We start from the raw sequence: 17130 nt of genomic DNA, 5'->3' as shown, positions 1-17130 counted from the left end.
AAAAACAGCTTAGTTCTGACAGCTTAGTTCTGGGCTTACTTCAAATGCAGACTACCTTATATTGTATGTGATATGCTGTTATGTAACAGAACATTGTCAAATACTCTCCGTGAGCTTGAATATAAAGTTATGCCCAAATTATGAAAGTATGGACACACATTTAATGGTCTAATGTGTAAAATGATGCTTTTGTTTTATTTTATTTTAGAAGGACAATCTGTAACGTGCAACAGCAAGGTCATGTTATGTATCATTGAATCAACCAGCCTGCTTACCAATTAAGATGATCTCAATGCAGTTGGGGCTAGGGTTTTTTTTATATAGGCTCACTGGGAAAAATTTGAGAAATGCTGGTATAAGATGTTATAGGCACACATGGAATGATATCTCTCATATCCATTCTTTAAACAATTCATAGTCACATTTAGATAAAATACATTTTGTATATTATATGTATCAGGCTATCATGTAAAATGGTATCTTTCTTTTTCCCATACCTCTCGCCTTATATGATTGTATTCCTTGTGGTGTATTGAATTTTGGAATGCAGCAATGATAAGGCTGCTATCAAAAAGTTTCACAATACTATATATTTAGTAAACAGTGCGGTGGTTAAACTGAACCATATTTTATTATATTTCAATAGGAGAAGAATGGATTTTTATAAGAAGGGTAAGGGATGACGTGTCTAGGAGTTATACTATTTTTGTACATATGTTATGGAGTTTTCAAATTGTTAGAAGAAGTTATTGCAATGCTTTATTTAGGTTACAAGATTCAGACACTTTATTTTTCGGTGAAGTCATGAAATATAAAGGTGATTGCTAGCAGCAACCTCTTCATTAGTTAGATTTATTTAACGTGGAATTATTTAGATGACTTTTTTTACTACTTCAGAGATTGTGCATATTATTTACTGATAATGGTGGACTGTAAAAGTTTGACTAGACTTTTATGATGGAAATGTTCTGAATTGGGCAGTTTTGTTTCATTGTTTACTGGAAAAATGTTCAAAACAATAGGAAGGTGTATCAAAGAGCACATGTATTTTTCATATGCAAGGGGCCTATGATTTAAAAACAGCACAGAATTAATTTTTATCTGCCACGGGTAAAATGTATTTTTCTTTGAATGTGGGTTTTAATGTTGTTTCAATGAATGTGAGTTTCAAGGGCAGAGAAGTTTTAATGCCAAGTTTGTTTAGCAGATGTCTTAGTGTTTGTGCTGTAAAATGCAAAATAAAACTTTCAAATGAAGTTTAAATCATCATAGAAGTAAATCAGTATGTACATTAGTGTTTATGGTAAATGGAGTGAAATAGCAAAGTAATGGATCATTGGAATGACTGCAGGGGGAGGCTGCATTTGACCATGGTTTTGTGAGGGGGAAGGGCGGCAAACTTAGACAGCCCCAGCTGAACTATACCTCCCAACTGTCCAGATTTTCAAAGAATGAATAGATTTTTTGCTTCTTAGTTTTGGTTTGTTCCTCAATTTGTGGTTTTCTGGCAAATGATTTAGGAATTAAGTCACTAAATAATGACACACTAGTTTCAGACTTTATAACCTCGAGAAAAATGCATGCTAAAATAAGACCTGTTCTATCAACTGTCCCAGTTTATACAAGAGCAATTTTTAGTACTGTTTATATGTTGCCTCAATATATTTGGCCTTGTCCAGATTTATTGCATTAACAGGTTGAGAGGTACATGCAAATAAATTGCTTTATAGAATTTGGCATAGCCAAACCTCAACTGTCCCTGATTTTGGCTCAAAATGTTGCTCTTCCCCTAATGATCCCTCCACAAAATAGCAATTTTGGAAGAAAACATAGAGGGTTTACTTTATTTTTATAAATAACTGTAATGATCAGAGTTATACATTACTTTTATTTCAGAAATGCATGTAGATTCTCTAATTTTGTCAGCTGCTCTAAGTTAACTGTGCTCATATTAAAATGGTGTCCCTCCAGGTTCCCAGCTGTATTGTCTGGCAATTTTATATTTTTGCATCACATTTTTGGTCCGTTTTTCATAAAATTGCAGTTTTCTGGCAAATTAGTGGCAAATTGTTAAAGACTGAAGTTAGAAAATAATGCAGACATTTCAGTTTCAGATTTCATACCTTTCAGAAAATTCGTACTGATGCAAGACCTACTACTATTCTATTATCTTTCTAAGTTTATAAGAGCAATATTTTAAAAAAATTTCCTTATTTTTGGGCCTTTGCCTCAGTTTTATTTATGAGTTTGTTGCTGTGAGAGGTGTGTGTGTGTGTGTGTGTGTGTGTGTGTGTGTGTGTGTGTGTGTGTGTGTGGTAGGTAGCATACCTCTCAACTGTCCACATTTTGCAGAATGTCCAGATTTTTGCCCCATATTTTTTGTCTGTTCCTCATAAATGTTGTGATTTTTCTAGAAAATCATTGAAGGCTGAAGTTGCTAAATAATGACAGACATTTGAGCTTCAGACTTCGTGTCCTTTAGAAAAATTCATACTAGCACAAATCCTGTTATTCTAGCAACTTTCTAAGTTCACAAGAACATTATTTAATATCTGTCCCTGTTTATTTTAGGCTTTGTCCGTATTTCTTGCACTAAGAGGTAGGTAGGGGTGTGTGTGAATGAAACATCCTAGTTAGTGGTAGCAGGTGGTTAGTAATTTACTCAAGCTCAAAACCTGTACCTTAGTTACAGAAAACAAAAGCATAAAGTCTCTAGCCCAACTACCATGCTGCATTTTTCAAAGAACTGACATTTCAGGTTAATTTTCAATTCAAGGAACCGAGTTTGAGTGAATTTATATTATATTACTGAAGAGGCATTACAGCGAATGCCTCTTCATCGACACTAAAAGAGCGAATCGTGAATTACGAGAATGGCCGTAGCTTGGCTGGGGAGGGGGGTAGCAGTTTGAGAGCTGTCAGTACAAATTTGAAAATCCTAGCTACACCCCTGCTCTGAGGTCTGTGAGAAAAGTAAAAGAAACAATGGCCACACTTGTCCCCACAAGCTATAATGACCTCCTGTGCACACTTCTAAGATTTGACTGTGATGAAAATTAAAGTAATGACCACACAATTACCAGCCCCCCCCTCACAAAAATCTATATACATTATCTGTATGCACATATCTGGACAGAGCTTATTTTAAAATGGGTGCAGTTGAGAGCAGAAGCCATCATTATGTCCAAGTTAAAATCCATTTCTATAGTCTGAGAAGAGGGAGCCACCAAACTCCTAAAATATCTATGTGCCTGAATGTTGTGTGATATGTTCTGTGCATTACTTTTGAAAGACAGTTATTTGTTAACTGCATTTCTCCTTTTACACAGAACAATAATATATGTGTCCCAGCATTATTGGGCATGTGGTCAGATAAAAATCAGTGATATTTTTACACATACAAACAAACATATGCCATAGCAATTTTTATTCCTGTGTATAAGATATGGATGTTAATGCTTACAATAGATTTGACACAAGGAAAGTACCATATGAAAGTACTTTTATTCCCCCTTTTAAGAATGATACCATTCAGCACTTTTCAGCTATATTAAAATATTGTATAGAAAGGGAATATAGCAGCTTTTGCAAGAAAAAAGTGAAATTGTATATAATTTAACTAAAGAGGAGTAGAAGAATTTACAAAATCCTAGTTGTAGAAAAGATTTAATATTTAAGCCTTCAGATAAGTGAGGCAAGTTAGTTGTTCTTTATTATTCCCAGTATCTACAAATGTGCTATAAACATTTGAATAATGAGAATGGATATGAAAAAAATCACAGAGGAAGTGTATTTTAGAGCTATGGATGAATACAAGGATTTATTACATAAGGACTTTAAGGCTAAATTAGATTTCCTTGCATAATGTACAGAACGTGTTTAATGATAAGGAATGCAAAATGGCACAATTTTTTGTCTGTCTAAAATTCATAAAAGTTTGAGTGGTGGGCTCCCAATAGTGTCAGCATGTGGATACTTACACACATTTCTTGTTTTCTTCACCAATTTGTGATGCCACAAGTTGTAAAATTACCATTGTGTATTGAAAATTCTTATGATCTTTTAAGAAATTAAAAGAAAGTGGCAGGATGATAGTTATCTTATAGTTTTAGATGTTATAAGTCTATATACCAATATTGAGCATACGCATGGTTTGGAAGCAATACTACATTTTTTAGGGGCTAGTCACAGTACACATTATATTCTGGATTTTTTCCATTTACAGAATAATATTTTTGAATTTAATTGTGAGTTATATAAACAGCTTAAGGGCAAAGCAGTGGGAGCAAATTTTGCTCCTATGCATGCAAATTTATTCATGGGCTATTTTGAAAAGATTTATATGTATCAGAATAAATTCTTTAAGGGCCATGTGTTAAAATATTTTCGATATGTAGATGATTTAATTTTTGTGTGTAATGGTGGGCGAGAAAAAGTTTCAGATTTTGTGACGAGTTTACATGAAAATAAGTTCAAAATAGGGTTTGATGGGTTACAGGTGGGACATCAAGTTATTTATTTAGATATGATATTAGAAGGAAAAAGGAATAGTTCTATTAAAACCAGAATTCATAGAAAGTTTGATAATTTTGATTATATTCTTCATGCTAGTAGCTGCCATCCTCTGCATGTTATTGAATCTGTCCTTAAGAGGGAGTTTCTTAGATTACAAAGGTGAATGTAGTGAAGAGATGGATAGGACAGCTAGGATGTTTACAGAGAGAGGGTATAGTTTGAATTTAATAAATGTAATAAAAAATAGGATATTGACTGGAAAGAGTGAAAAATAATCTGGATATTTCTGGGGAAGGAGAATTTGGGAGTGACAAAGGAATGAGGAGAAAGTAGAGGATGATCAGAATAATTTGATGTATTTTGTTACAAAATATACTTTATTTACTAGGCAATTGGTAGAAGTAGTAAAACATTGCTGGGAAATGTTAGGTAAGGATGATAGACTGTTTTTTGAAAAATAAGCAACTAAGAATTTCATATATGAGAGATAGAAAGCTAAGAGATTTCTTAGTGCATGGTAGATTTGATATGCCAGTAGTATTGAGACAAGTGGATATAAAAAGTGTAGGAACTTTTCCTTGTGGAACATGTGTAGTATGTGAACATGTGGTTGATACTTTTCCACTAATAAATGGAAGAAAATTTCAGCCACAGAGTAGTTTTAGTTGTAATAGTGAGGGAGTTATTTACACAATAAAATGTCCCTGTGAGAAATATTACATTGGGGAAACTAAGAGAAGTTTAGCAACTAGAATAAGGGAACATACGAGAGATGTGAGAAAGAAAAGTGAAGTAAGCCCAGTTGCTACAAATTTTTATTGTGCACATAAAGGTGACATCACCGGATTACAAGTTACAGTCCTGGAAAAAATACATTTTAATGGTAAAAATATAATAATATTAAGAACGAGTTGAGGAGAAAGGAATCTATTTTTATTTTAAAGTTTGATATGTTGGTGCCTAATGGAATGACTAGAGAATGTAACTGGAGGTATTTTTTTATGAAATATCTTTTTAAAGAAAGCTGGAAGGGTTTTTTTTTTTTTTTTACAAATGATGTAAAATGCTAATTGTGTAATTGATTAATGATGTATAAAAGAGAAGTCAGGTGGGGAGTTCTGTGTACTCTATTAAAGGCTTATAGCCGAGGTGCTAGAGAAGAAAGAGTGTGTTGGTGTTTTTTGTGGATTTTTATTAAAGTGCTTGGAACGTTGGCCTTTTCTTCGTAGTTTCCCTTTCACTGTTTTTGGACTTTGGACTTTGTGGTTTTTGATATGCCATAGAAATACTAGTTTAATTAAGGGGCTTCCCTGCAACCAAATGGATTGCAGATGCATAAAGCTGGCTGTGTTGTTAATCTTAGTGGAAAGAATGTCAACCAGCAGAATTTAACTAAGCCAGGGGCTACATATCAGTGGTAAAATATTAAGAGTTATAATTACTCAGCTGGTTTATTAAGTACACAAAATTGCTGTACTAGCTTTTGTTGGTTTGACAGGATCATAGGAAGTTAGGAGTCCCCGTGGACTATGATGTTTGCAGATGACATTGTGATCTGTAGTGAGAGTAGGGAACAGGTGGAGGAGACCCTGGAGCGATGGAGATATGCTCTAGAGAGAAGAGAAATGAAGGTCATCAGGACTAAGACAGAATTTATGTGTGTGAATGAGAGGGGGGATAGAGGAATGTTGAGGATGCAAGGAGTAGAGGTGGTGAAGGTGGATGAGGTTAAATACTTGGGGTCAATAGTTCAGAGTAACGGTGAGTGTGGAAGAGAGGTGAAGAAGAGAGTACAGGCAGGATGGAGTGGGTGGAGAAGAGTGTCAGGAGTGATTTGTGACAGACGAGTACCAGTAAGAGTGAAAGGGAAGGTCTACAAGAGGGTAGTGAGACCAGCTATGTTATATGGGTTGGAGACAGTGGCATTGACAAAAAGGCAGGAGTTTGAGCTGGATGTGGCAGAGTTAAAGATGTTAAAATTTGCACTGGGTGTGATGAGGGTGGACAGGATTTGGAATAAGTATATTAGAGGGTCAGCCCAGGTTGGAAGGTTTGGAGACAAAGCCAGAGAGGCAAGATTACATTAGTTTGGACATGTGCTGAGGAGGGGTGCTGAGTATATTGGGAAAAAGATGCTAAGGATGAAGCTACCAGGTAACAGGAAAAGAGGAAGGCCTAAGATAAGGTTTATGGATGTGGTGAGAGAGGACATGCAGGTGGTTGGTATGACAGAGCAAGAGGCAGAGGACAGGAAGAAATGGAAACAGTTGATCTGCTGTGCCCTGACGGGAACAGCCAAAAGAAAATGATGTTGATGATGATAGGAAGTTACTAGGCTAATGGCTCTTGGGCCCTTAAAGCCTAGTCAAGTTCTACCCTTATTTCCCTGATCAGCCCCTATTGCCCCTATCCAAGAGGGACACAGATGAAACCCCCATGGTGAATTTATGGTTACCCATCCAATCATCCAGATTGCGTTAGAAGAGGGCCAAAGAGGTATTCTGTTTGACATGAAATGGGAGTCTATTCCAAAGGTGTAGTAACCCATGGGAGACAAATCTGTCCCTCCAACCGGTTCTATTAATGCCACATACCAGGTTAAGGTATTTAGAGCGGGTACCCATGTACCATTTGACTTGCAGATATGCAGCATTTCCAATAAAGCAGAGTCAGAGATTACCTTACATGCAAGGCAGAGATCACCTCTGAGTAGTCTGCGTGAAACAGAATAAAGTGACAGTGATTTCAGACAATGCACATAGGACAGATGCTGAAGACCTTAAATTTTCCTGTGAGGAACCTTTGTGGTCTCTCCAATTGCTGCAGGTGTTTGGAAAGGTGCATACCAAAAGGGCATTGTACTCGATTATTGACCTGATGAGGGAAGAGTATAGGGAGGTTATAACTTCTTTTTTTTTTTGAGGAAATGCCCTTACATATGACATAAACAATATAGAATGCCACTCTTACCACTGTGAAGACATGGTGATCAAAGGTAAGGTTGCTGTCAACCTGTGTGCCCAGGTCTCTCACCACTGAGTGCATACTTAGGGTGTTGCTATTGATGTGGTAGCTAGCAGGAGCATCACTTTTACTGAAAGGATGATAATACATTTTTTTGCATTGAGCTTAAGGCCATGACATTTGCACCAATCATATGTTTGTGTAAGACCCTCTTGTAGGATGTTGGCATCATTTGGAAATTCTTTGACCGCTGCCAGTTTGCAGTCATCAGCAAACTTTGTCAGCCGCAGACTTTTTGTTTTGGTTGTGTCACTTACACCAAGATTCCAAACAGTAGAGGTCCCAGGACTTGATCCCTGTGGAACAGCACTGGTTAAAGGTCCGCTGTTGGAGGTGGATTCCCCTATTTTGATTATGTGAGTTCTATCGGTGAGCCAGTTAGCAACCCATCTAATTATATAAGGGTTGATACTTAGCTGGGTGACTTAGTCAATGATGCCAGAGTGAGGGATAGTTTCAAAAGCCTTGGCTAAGTCTAGGTAGGGTGTATGCACAGTTATCTTCTGGTCCAAGATCTTGGTGACTGTCTCGAAGAGATTCACCAGGTTTAACAGACATGATCTCCCTTTGACAAATCCAAACTGAGTAGTATCAAGTGTCTGGAGATTACCTTTATCTTTGTTGATAAGGTCCATGATGATTTGTTCCATGGCCTTGCAGATAAGGCTAGTCAGGCTAATAGGTCTATAGTTCCTGGGGTCAGTGGAAGCACCACCTTTGTGCAAGGGAATAATAGTGGTCATTTTCCATTCAGCTGGGATGAAGCTGATGCTTAGACTATGATTGAAAAGAGTACCTAGTGGTGTTGCTAACTCTTGTTGGAGCCCATGTAGGATGCAGCCTGGGATGTTATCAGGTCCCATAGATGCTGTTTTTTTTTTTTGTCCTTAGAGAGCGCATTTATGACCTGCTCTTTAGCAATACAAGGTATTGCTATAGAGATATTTTGTAACATGTTTGACAGGCAACAAAATATCAAGATAAGATTCCCAGGACTAGAGGACTCCCAGACACTGCAGGGTTCGCTGATGGCTAAAGCCAGCTATGTCCATATCTTTTTTATCACATATACATGCATGTATCTGTTACACAGTGCAGGCTTTGGAGAGTGTGATTTTTTTATTCATAGTTTCAAGCCACAGTTTCCAGCTGAGGTGTGAAGCTGGTTGTCTTGTTACTTGGTAGTTTTTATACAAACTGAGATGGCTAGCTTCATATGCATTAACGGACTTCACAGGCCATTTACTAGAATTAGTGCCTTAGATATAACCTTTCCCCTCTTACTCTCTGACTTACCTCAGGTAAAGTCTACCCATATAATGCAACAGATGTTGTAATGCAGGAAATCACAAGATGTTACAGAAAGTATTGCATAGAAAGATGGTAAACCAGTTTCCGGTGTGTAACCAAGAGATAACAGTTAGCACTGAGTAAAACTAGCATATGTGTAGAGCTGTCCAGGTCAGATGTATTTGAATTTTAAGCCTGAAGGACTTTGTTTTTCTTCATTCTCAAAACTGTAGCTCTTACCTAGTCTAGTCAGCTGGAATATAAAGCTGGCCAGCTGACCATCTGTGAGTTATACATAGTTAGCATCAAGGTTTAAGACTTCTTTGAATATGTAATCAGTTGTCTACCTAATAACTCTCACAGTTTTGAAACAGTGCATGGCTGATGCTAGCCTACCCCTTCTGCACTAGAATCGCCTGTGTAATGCAATAAATGATAAGAGAAATAACCGAAGGAAAGAGTGTGACTTTCCACCCAAAAAGGCAAACAAAAACAGTTTCAAACAAAAAAAATGGGATAATTGTTTAGATCCCATTTTGTTTGTACATGGCACTCTTGGGAATGGATTAATGAAAAGCAAAAGTACTCTACGGTAAGAAGAACTTGACATTTGGATGGCTGTTCTTTAATATCACGACCCGGCAAATAATGCGTTATTAAATTTATTTATGTATTTATATTTGTTTATCAGGATAGCACAGTGTTCAATGTCGTCCAATTTCAGGCTCAGCCAGGTTGAAATTCAAACATCTCACAAACAAAAATACATAAATGTAAGCAACAACAGTAGTTCAGACTGGTTACATAGAAAATATAACACATGTACATAATTACATATGCCCTGGGGCGAATCAAGAGACAAAGAGAAGCTAAGTGTTTTGACCTTCATGGAGTGGTATTCTTTCAAAATAACACAGTTTGAGTGTTGATTGCTCTTATAAAAAGACTGATTTTTAAAAATATTTTCTGCAACTTGTTGAAGCACGGTGATGGATTTACTATGCAAGCTCACCTCCCATAATGTCAACAAACAGAAAATTGTTCCCACAATCCCTGAAACTGAAAGCTTTGAAATCATAAATGAGTCACACACATAGAGTTGTATAACACACACAAAATTGTTTTTGCATGGAAAACACCCGAAGTCTGTATATACCAATTCCATGGTTACACTAACTCAGGGAAAAAGAAAAAAAATGTAAGAACTCAATGAAAAAACAAACTTAACTCAGCACACAGTTACAGCAATCTTTCTGCTTTGGTGCTCTGAGTATTGTTATAGCAACACTTGACACAGTAGGCTTCCTCATGATGATGTTAATTTGTAAAATTATCAGTGTGTCTTTGTCCCACTGGGACAGACCCCAAAAGACTTGCTCAGTGTAAGTGACTTCCTTTGGTGTAAAACACTAGAAAAAGTCACTTACACCAAGAGCCAGTCTTTTGAAATTTGTCCCCAGTGTAAGTCTATTTTATAGATAGGCCTTATACCAGAGTGTGTCGTGGACATTGAGAGCAAGACTTTTGGAATCTGGCTCATTATCATTCATTTATTAATTTTTTCATTTATTCTTTTCCTGTAACCTTTCTTTTTTCTGCCCAAGATTGCAGGAGATCTAAAACTTATCCTAGCACCTGCTGTGTGTAAGACAGATAACTCGTCCTGAAAGTTATTAGGAAACACAAACACAAGCACACACACACAAACTCATGTAACCACACACATACAGACTCGTGTTAGCATGGACAAACACACACATACACACACACGCACACACACACACACACACACACACACACACACACACACACACACACACACACACACACACACGCGTGCGCGCACACTCGCACGCATGTGTACTGTATATAGAACAATCCTCACCAATTCACCTATCTGCACATCTTTGGAATGTGCAAGGAAACTAGAGCCAAGGGAAACACATTCAGACACAGAGCAGCCATGCTAAGTCTGCGCTAACTATAGAGTCAAGTATTGTGAAGCAGGAATGCTAACTGCTGCCCAACTCTGGTGTATTTAGAGTTGTTGATTGTTTTAGTGCTGATTACATGATATCCAAGTATTTGACTCGCATTAGAGTATTATCTATCATTTTTCTCAATTATCAGCAATGAAATAAAAGAGAAAATCTGTATTATGTATGGCAGTTGGCAGAGGGGATTATGGCTATGACCTGTAGTTCTTGTGATACAGGGCTTGATCCCCTTAGTCCTCATTTACCTACTGTGTAACTTTAGACAAGTTACTTAGCACGATATTGCTCCTGGGTCACTCCTGTAAAGGGACTGTGTGCAGAGAGCCTATCTGGTTAACAACGGGTGTTATTATTAAATATGATTATTATCTGACTTTAGTTCATTTATAGATGTGGTTATAATGTTATTATTTGATAACAATTCCATATGCTATGCTTCATTTATTGCCACTTATGTGTGAAGTTCAGTATCAACACCAGATATGTTGTTCCTTCCCATTTCTTGAACCCAGTGTATGATAAGATCTTGAAGCGATCCTGATTTCATAGTTATATCTGAGAATAAGTAACAACTGGATAATGCAAAGCAAAATGTTTGGCGCATGATAGGCTTACCATCTCTAAAGGGGCAAGAGAAAGGCAATGGTGGTAGTATCATCATTGCTGACCTAAATGTTTAAATAACACAACTTCTTCTTTTGGCTTTTCCCAGTTAGGATGGCCATCCATTTAAATAACACAACAGAGTGTTCAAAAGAAGACTGAAAACATACACACACGTGCACGCACACACACACACACACACACACACACACACACACACACACACACACACACACACACACACACACACACACACACACACACACACACACACACGCACACACACAAATTGGAACAAGCATGCTTTTTTACACTTCATTATTTGGCGCTTTCACCTCTATAGCAAACAAAAAGACATCTTCAGAGTAAAACAAATTAATCTGAGCAGCTTAAAAAGCCATCTTTGAGGCTTGTCAGAACAATTAACCAATGAGTGCTTATTTCTTATTTACTGTTAAATGAAAGATGCTAAATTTATACTGTATTCATCTATATACACAGAAACTCATCTGAACCTTTACTGATGTTTGTGCTGTGCATTAAATTACTGCTGCCCTTAACTTATTCTGTAACTGAACTTGCATGGCTGTCATTTATTTGTATTAATTTACTGCAGCCCTAAATATGAGAACTCACCTTTCATACTTAAGTTTTGGTAGATATCTCATGCTGAAGTGGCATTAACACTTTTATAGATGTGAGGTTTAGAAGGTCCAAGATACAAGAGACAGCACTACTATCTGACAAAGAAGACAGAATTGTTGACTGCCAGCATATTTTACTTTGAGGTTCATTGAGTCACAATTAGTTATTTTAAGTTAAATGTGGGGAGCAAAAGTATACCATATGAAATTAAAATGGTAGAAACTCTTAATGGAATGAGACCTAATATGTCTGTCCATTTGGTCAAACAGTACTGTATTTCTTGCCAGCGTCTTACTAATGGCACTATTATTTATTATTTATTAATTACATCATTTATTAAAAGGTCCATACAAATTATCTTTTCCAGGATGTGGATAAAATAGCAGTGATACATAACCAATGGCATGGGTTGTGCTGGAATTTACAAACAGCAGTGTGCTATTGCAGTGTTAGTGGTGCAGCAAATGCATGTTCACTTTTGGTGCAGAAGGCTGTGGGTTCTGTTCCCACACCATTTAGATGGATTGCTAACAGTACAGTGCAGTATAAAGGCTGATGTTCTCCTGAGTATATCATTGTTTGGCTAAGACTGTGACTTGAGGTCCCATCTGTTTGTTTGAAGAATGTCATTGATATACTGGGCTTGTAAAATATGGCAGCCATGCTGAGCATAGTATGCCCATCATTACATTGTGCCTGCTTGCCAACACAGTGATGGTGACAGAATCAAGCAAAATCTAGTAACTCCTGCTGTGGAATCATTGGCTGTCAGATGGCATTCCAGGATGATGGAAAGTAAGATCAACAAATGAGATGGTATGGATTGGATGAGGGACCAATAGTAACAATGAGATTGTGTGGCCATAAAGGGACTAAAAATCATGCTGGGTTGCAGACATCTCTGATATAACTCATCAGGTTACATGAATATAATGATTTACATCATTATGAACAGAAGTTTCTGATGTTTGCAAATTAAAGTATAGTTTAAATAGTTTTACTACTATGAAGCTTTGTGTTTATAACATAAGCAAACTGCAAATATATTCAGTGTTCTAATACATTAGATTGAATTATTATTATTGCATTATATCTTATAGCATTGACTTCCTATGTGTTTTCTGTTTGTAGAGGTGTTTCCCCTTTTAATACATACTTATTGACACATATTTAGTATTCATTTAACTACATATACTTTTGCAGTTTGAAAATATTTATACCAATAAACAACTGTATTTTATGCTTTCTAGTTTTGCAATGTGCTGGTCAGACATTTGATCATTCCCCTCTCCGCTTCTGTGCCCGGAATGGGGAGTATGTTACCATAGATACCAGCTGGTCCAGTTTCATTAACCCTTGGAGTCGTAAGGTATCTTTCATTATAGGACGGCACAAAGTCTGCAAGTAAGTACAAACTGCAAGTTACTATAGTTTCATGGCTGCATTGAAAATTGTTCAGCTAAGAAAGCAAACTGCTGGAACCAACAAACTGACTAGTAGAAATTAATTGAATTTGGTCTCATATTGTGTCTAGTGTCATGGTGCTTTACATTATTTAACTAAAATGTGTCCTTTTCAAATGAATGGTTCCTGCATCTGCTCTATTATAGTTACTTGATGACAATATATATACATTTATGCATACATATATCTATATATATATATATATATATATATATATATATATATATATATGAAAATGCTAAATTATGGGAAATGTAATCATAATTGGGAACCATAATCTCTTTAAAAGTTGCTTAAACTAAAGAGTGATTCTGCAGAAGACAGTGACATAAGATTATGATAAATAGATACCAGGCTTCACATTATGCAAAATAGAAATTGTTTTTATGACAAGTAACATATTTCATTGTCAGTTTTGTGTGACTTTAGAAATGGCCTGACATTCTATATTTTTGGAAGTTTAAAAAAAATAAGATTTTCAGGTTGTCAATTGTCATTTGAAATATCTTTTGGTTTGGAAATGTTAATTATTAGAATAAGATTTTTTTTCAAGTATAGATTTAATTAGCTAAATCAAAACAAACTGTTGCTTATGTTATAGCTGGGAGGTTTGGGGAAGTTACAGAAGCAATTATTTATTTCTGTTTTATCCAGAAGGAGTGTATGAGTGTTTCCAATCTGCAGAAATAAGCAATAAAAAAAGAAAAAAACAGAGGAATAAAAATGCTTATGTCTGTTTTCTTAACTGTCACCTTCATGAATTAACTCCATTTTTAGTGGCCCTTTGAATGAAGACATATTTACAGCTCCTAAACAGATGGATGCAAAGCCAGTGGATTTAACTGTTCTAGAACTGACTGAACAAATTCATCATTTATTGCTGCAGGTAAAAACTCAACCATTTCCTTTCTTCAAAAAACTTTCAATGTTGAATGAGCTAAATAGCTATTAAAGTTACATTTTGCCCTAGATATAGTAATGGCAGAAGTAAAAGCTCACATACTGGAGAGTAAGTGTGATAAAAGCATCAAACCCTTGATGGACTAGTCTCATCACTGATGACTTCAGCTGATTCAAAAGCTTCAGGATGTGGGGTTGTACCTGGAAATGGCAAATGAGGTGATCGACTTTACACAATCGGTAATATTTTGGGGTAGCACCATACTTCCCAAATTGTTTGGTCAAGAATTCTGGATTCTTGACAAAACCAAAAATAATGGGAAGGATAAATCATGAACAAGTTTTAAAAACAGTATTGTAATACATTTTAAAAAGTTAATAGCATAACATGTTTTGTGTCAGTATACATTTTTAATAATAAGACGTATACAGCTGTAATGACTGTCATCATCAAGTGACTGTCATCACGACTGATTTGCCAAAAAAATCAAAAATACTATGAGGGACAAGACAAACATCCAAAGCAAAACCAGGGCCATCCTGCAAGAACAGCATAGGTTCTGAGATTCATAGGTTCATAGGTAAGTACTGGGCTAACTGCCCTTGTGGACCATTTTAAACCTAGCAAATTTCATTTTTTATGCTCAGAATAACTGATCCCATTTGGTTATAGATTGGCCCTACCCATCCCTTGGTTGATAATTATATATTACCCCTAAAGAGAATAACTAGGATCATACCAAAGATAATTTGAGGGGACCCATGCATGGGATAAAGCATTTAGGAGCTGCCTCTGTTCATTAGTAGAACAGGGAGCAGTCTTGGGGTAAATTTTCTGTTTTCCATCCTTGAATCTAAGTTGTGCATTAAAATGGACTGGGATGATCTTTGTTTTATGTGGGAGTCTGTTCCACAGCAGTCGTATCCTCTTTGAGATATACCTGTCACTCCAAATTGTTCTGTTGATGTTGCAGAAAAGGTTTAGATCCCTATACTGAATATTTCTGATGCCACATTACTTACTGATGTGCAGTAAATCCATCAGTAATGGATTAGAAGATGTCTTGTATGCCAGACACACTTCACCGCTTAGCAGTCTATAGCAGTATAGTGACAGGGCTTTGAGTCAGTTAATGTAGGGCATGATGTTTACCCCTTGCTAGCTTTTAGTAAGGTACCTCTGTGGGTGTTCCATTTGTTGCATGTGTTTGGACAAATACATGCCAAAGGGAGCTTTATATTCAATGACTGACCTAATGAGGGCTGAGTAGAGGGGAACAGTGACATCCCTAGATCTAGATACTATCCCTTTGTTTATAAGCTGTGGAATATAGACTGACTTTCTTACAATAGACATGTTGGTCAAACGTTAGGTCACTGTTCACATAATTTTCCAAATCCCAAATGACTGGGTGAAGTCTTAGGGGCGTATTGTCAATGTGGTACTTCCCTGGGGTAGATGACTTCCCAAAGAATACAGTAATGCATTTTTTTGGCATTTAGTTTCAGTCCATGATTTTGGCAGCAGTTATTTATTTGAGACAAATCTTCCTGCAGGATGGCTAAGTCATTTGGGGATTCAGTGACTGCTCTTAGCTTACAATCATTTACAAACTTAGTCAGCCAGAGCACTTTGGTATTGGCTTTGACTTCAGAAAAGTGGATGTCAAACAGGAGAAGTCCCAGCACAGAACCCTGGGAGACTCCACTGGTAACTGGTCTCTTTGTGGAGGATGGTAGCTTTCTCAGTTTTAATTATCTGTATCCTATCTGTGGACTGTGAACCATTTGGCAAACCAGAGGGTGACAGTTTTTTTTTTAACGGTTTATTTAACTTTTCTGTTATGGCTGAGTGGGGAATTGTGTCAAAAGCTTTGGCCAGGTCAAGGTATGTGCTGTGTACCATTTTGCCTTCATCCATTGATTTAGTGACCTTTACAAAAAAAAAAAAACACGCCAGATCGAGTAAGCTTGATCTGGTCTTGATGGATCTAAACTGAGATGGATCTAGTGCTTGGAGGTTCCCTATATCCCGTTTGATTAATTACATGATAAGCCTTTCCATGGCTTTGCAAATGAGGCTAATCAGACTTATGGGTCTGTAACTGCCTGGGTCAGTGGAAGATCCTCCCTTATGCAGGAAAATGACTGTAGCTGTTCTCTATTCACTTAGTGCAAAACCTGTATGAAGGCTGAGATGGAACAGTGTTGTTAGGGGTGTGCCTAAATCATGCTTCCTGCCATCTAAAAATGCATCTAGGGATATTGTCAGGACCCATTGATGCAGTAGTTTTAGCTAGAATTGGACTTGTGTGATAGCTGGAGGTTAGCCATCTTCAGGGGTATCTTGAGGTATAGACATAGGGGAGATTGGGGTAAACATAGAGCTAAATTTATCAGCCAGTAGGTTCTTTATATCAGCAGACCAGTACCAGGCTGAGGATCATTTGGTTCTGGGCCACACAGAAGCTTTTAGGCAGGAAGTGAAACAACAAAAGAGAATGTGCATATGTATGTGTGTGAGTGTGTTTATGTTTCTGTCTGCATGTGTGAGTGAATGCGTGCATGAAAGCAGAATGTATGTGTGTGTGGAAACAGAAGAGATTGTGTATATGTGTATGAGAGAGTGAACAGTGAGATTGATCGAGCTGTTATTTTACACTCACTAAGCAGCGCTTTTGCTGTTTAGCAA

General features: G+C 36.9%; 1 protein-coding gene across 3 annotated transcripts in view; it reads left to right on the top strand.

Annotated features, from left to right (window-relative positions):
• Positions 1–17130, top strand: part of LOC122799310 (period circadian protein homolog 1-like) — a 439191-nt gene that overhangs the window by 217891 nt on the left and 204170 nt on the right. For all 3 annotated transcript variants that reach the window (XM_044068277.1, XM_044068278.1, XM_044068276.1), the window contains exons 11-12: positions 13325–13478; positions 14316–14424. In XM_044068277.1, the coding sequence (XP_043924212.1) occupies positions 13325–13478; positions 14316–14424 (263 nt within the window). The remainder of the gene's footprint in view (positions 1–13324; positions 13479–14315; positions 14425–17130) is intronic.

The sequence above is a fragment of the Protopterus annectens genome, chromosome 4.part0, assembly GCF_019279795.1.
Source record: "Protopterus annectens isolate FY-2018-M chromosome 4.part0, PAN1.0, whole genome shotgun sequence".
Classification (NCBI taxonomy): domain Eukaryota; kingdom Metazoa; phylum Chordata; order Ceratodontiformes; family Protopteridae; genus Protopterus; species Protopterus annectens.
Note: the sequence above shows the minus strand (reverse complement) of the source record. Positions and strands in the feature narration are given on the sequence as shown.